This window comes from Sinocyclocheilus anshuiensis, unplaced genomic scaffold (assembly GCF_001515605.1).
Source record: "Sinocyclocheilus anshuiensis isolate Anshui unplaced genomic scaffold, SAMN03320099.WGS_v1.1 scaffold439, whole genome shotgun sequence".
In the NCBI taxonomy this organism is placed as follows: Eukaryota; Metazoa; Chordata; class Actinopteri; order Cypriniformes; family Cyprinidae; genus Sinocyclocheilus; species Sinocyclocheilus anshuiensis.
Genome location: NW_015552572.1, coordinates 112,460 through 115,941, shown reverse-complemented (window position 1 = coordinate 115,941; position 3,482 = coordinate 112,460). Strand labels below are relative to the sequence as shown.

Below are 3,482 nucleotides of genomic sequence, written 5' to 3'. Positions count from 1 at the left end.
TATTCGTCTGAAAGAAGAATGTCATATACACCTAGGATGGCTTGAGGGTGAGTAAATCACGGGGTAATTTTTGGGTGAACTATCCCTTTAATATAGAGCGGCCCCCTCATTTTAAGATGGGCCCCCCAAAATTAAAGGGTACCTATTATGCCCCTTTTTAAGTGAAGTGAGCTGTGGCCAAGTATGGTGACCCATACTCGAAATTTGTGCTCTGCATTTAACCCATCCAAGTGCACACACGCAGTGTGTTCCCTTACATGAAAATGAGCTGCAACTTCCCGCCAGAATCGAGAAGGGGGTGGAGCCTAGACGTCTCTGCTTTGCATATGGAAATAAACAGAGAGGAGAAGCAACATGAGCGAGAGTGAGAGGACCGGTATTCAGCCGTACATGTACGAACCGGACAGCAGAAGAAACAATATAACGATCAAAGTACCGCGAGAGCAATTCAAAAGCATAAAGAGTCGTCTGCTCTATTATGGCTCTCGCGGTCATACATCAATCGTTCTGTGCAGCGCCGATGCATCTCAAACGAGCCTACTGAGAGCTGAGGATATGGTTTTACGCGCCTGTCAGTCAATAGCGGTGGGCGGGGCTACTGCAATATGATGTCATATTGCGTACAGGATCCAAACCGCTCATTTTTTGAGCCTGGTTTGGTTTTATGAAGATTAAAAAAAAGACTGGATGGATTTTTATTATTCTAAGATGGCTACCCACCATTATTTTCCAGCACTGCCTTAACCCTCTTGGGCATGGAGTTCACCAGAGCTTCACAGGTTGCCACTGGAGTCCTCTTCCACTCCTCTTTTGATCGAACTTAATGATCGAAGTCACAAATCAATCGGAGCGGTTCCAGCGTAAATGACTCACTCAATTGAATCGGATGTCTGTTACTCTGCTTTTGCGCCTTCAGTCATGTTTATACTACACCGTCAGAACCGTTAGCTCGCTAGTTTTATGAGATTAACTGAAATAAGCGAAAAAATGTTTACAAATAAAATATCAATATTTCCATTCCGAAGATAAATGCTTTAAATGTCGAAGACATCCAACACAAATCTACAAACATGTTCAGGTGAGGTAACCGGATTACTGCTAACTAATGAAACACTCCATTAATATGACGAGCTGCAGCTCAAAATACATGTTAGATGGAAACATTGTGCATTATGATCCAGTTTGTAGCTAAATTCACTATAAATAGTTAGACACTGCCGTTCAGTGCTGACAGTTTCATAGGAAATCAACCCATCCAGTCGTCTCATACCACTGAAGTGTTCTCTGCTGAAAAAAACAATAGAAACCATCACATTTGTAATGGTTTTACTGGTTTTAATGGAAAATGTGATAGACCCTGTTTGTCTCGACTGGTAATTTGTTGCCTTTTATTAGTGGCATGTTAAAACCATTAAATCCTGATGGAATATGTCCAAAAACACACTACAGGAAACCATTTTTTAAAGGTTAATAGCTGATGGTGTGTAATGTTTGTAATGCATTCCTCTGCTCGTAAACAAGGTGCAGCGCATGCGTCATGGTACTCTCGTGAACGGCGGAGGAGACTGACACAGAAGAGAAGAAATTGTTGAATAAAGTCGTTATTTTTGTTTTCTTTGCACACAAAAAGCATTTCATAAGTTTATATCACGCAATTCTGAGTTAATATCTTGCAATTTTGAGACAAAAAGTCAGAATTACAAGTTAAAATTCTGCAATTTTGACTTTTTTCCTGCAATTGCAAGTTTACATCTTGCAATTCTGACCCTTTTTCCTCAGAATTGCAAGATCTAAACTGCAATTCTGAGAAAAAAGTCAGAATTGTGAGATATAGATTAACTATTAACTTTTTTATTTTATTTTTTATTCAGTGGCTGAAACGGGCTTCCATAGTTAAGTTCCCCCATTGCACTGCCAAGAAATCCTAGAGTCACTGGTGGCGACTTCTAGTGACGTCAGAAGAAGCGATTGATGAGTGCAATCTGTAGCCGGGCTCTTCATGTAGACGTACAGGGCACTCGTCTACAATATTTAAGGTAAAAAATGGCCAATAGACTTTCATTTAAAACATGTTCTATAGATATAAGAATGATCTTAATCATTTTTTTGTTGCCTTATCCTTTTCTAAGTGACGCGAGGCAAGGTAAGAACAAGGTTCATTCATTTCTGTGCACAGCACTTCCTTCTGATCGACATGACTCAGCTACATTGCAACTATTAAAAACATTTTAAGTTCAAGTTCATATTTAAGATGTTTTTAGCAAACATAATTTTCCCTCTCATTTCACATATTGTGTATCGTGTTTTTATTTTTGTTTGTGTTTTCTATGTTCCTCAGAAAAACACTTCCTCCGCTACAAGTTTACAGCATTTTTCAAAGCATGCACGTTTCCTGTGTTCAAAGCTGTCGGTGTCTGTGATGGCAGACAGATCGCTCACTACAGTAATGAAGAAAGAGTTTGGATAAGATCTAGTCTGACTGCAGATAACTGGATTGGTAGACCTGCAGAACCAACTAAAGATTATGATTCTAGAGACTGGTTCCTACATCAGTTAAACACTCTGTCAAACTGCACAGACTCTCAGTGTTCTGGTGAGTTTCATGCTTTAGTCATCAATTATCAGGCATGTTATGAAATTTCTTGTATTTTTTATGTACTGTAAGTTTATCGTGAGTGTTGTTCTGTGATTGTAGAGCTCCATGTTCTTCAGAGAATGATTGGTTGTGAACTGGAGAAACTTCCTGATGGAACAGTGAGTCTGAGAGCATTTGATGAATATGGATTTGATGGAGAGGATTTTATGGCCTTTGATTCTGACATTCTGCAGTGGATTGATAAAAACCCCAAAGCTAAAGAAACCAAAAAGTCATTCAGTCAGTCATTCATTCATTCATTCATTCATTCATTCATTCATTCATTCAGTCAGTCAGTCAGTCAGCCAGCCATTCATTCATTCAATCATTCATTCATTCAGTCAGTCAGTCAGTCAGTCAGTCATTCATTCAATCATTCGTTCGTTCGTTCGTTCATTCATTCAGTCATTCATTCATTCACTTATTCATTCATTCATTAATTCAGTCATTCATTCAATCATCCATCCATCCATTCATTAATTCAGTCATTCATCCATTCGTCATTCATTCATTCAGTCAATCATTCATTCAGTCAGTCATTCAGTCATTTATTCATTCATTCATTCAATAAATTATTAATTCATCCATTAATTCAGTCAGTCAGTCAATCATTCATTCATTAATTCAGTCATTCATTAATTCATTCATACAGTCATTCATTCATTCATTCATCCATTCAGTCAGTCATTCAGTCATTTATTTATTCATTCATTAATTAAATCAATCATTAATTCATCCATTCATTCAGTCAGTAAGTCATTCATTCAGTCATTCATTCATTCATTCATTCATTCATTCATTCATTCAGCCAGCCAGTCAGTCAGTCAGTCAGTCAGTCATTCATTCA

At 38.0% G+C, this 3,482-nt stretch overlaps 1 protein-coding gene across 1 annotated transcript in view; it reads left to right on the top strand.

The window, feature by feature from the left end:
- The first annotated feature begins 1,993 nt into the window (after positions 1–1,993).
- LOC107665084 (uncharacterized) overlaps positions 1,994–3,482 on the top strand; it is a 4,517-nt gene continuing 3,028 nt past the window's right edge. The window contains exons 1-4 of the mRNA XM_016455838.1: positions 1,994–2,143; positions 2,339–2,593; positions 2,696–2,754; positions 2,830–2,875. Coding sequence (XP_016311324.1) covers positions 2,044–2,143; positions 2,339–2,593; positions 2,696–2,754; positions 2,830–2,875 — 460 coding nt within the window. The 5' untranslated portion in view covers positions 1,994–2,043. The remainder of the gene's footprint in view (positions 2,144–2,338; positions 2,594–2,695; positions 2,755–2,829; positions 2,876–3,482) is intronic.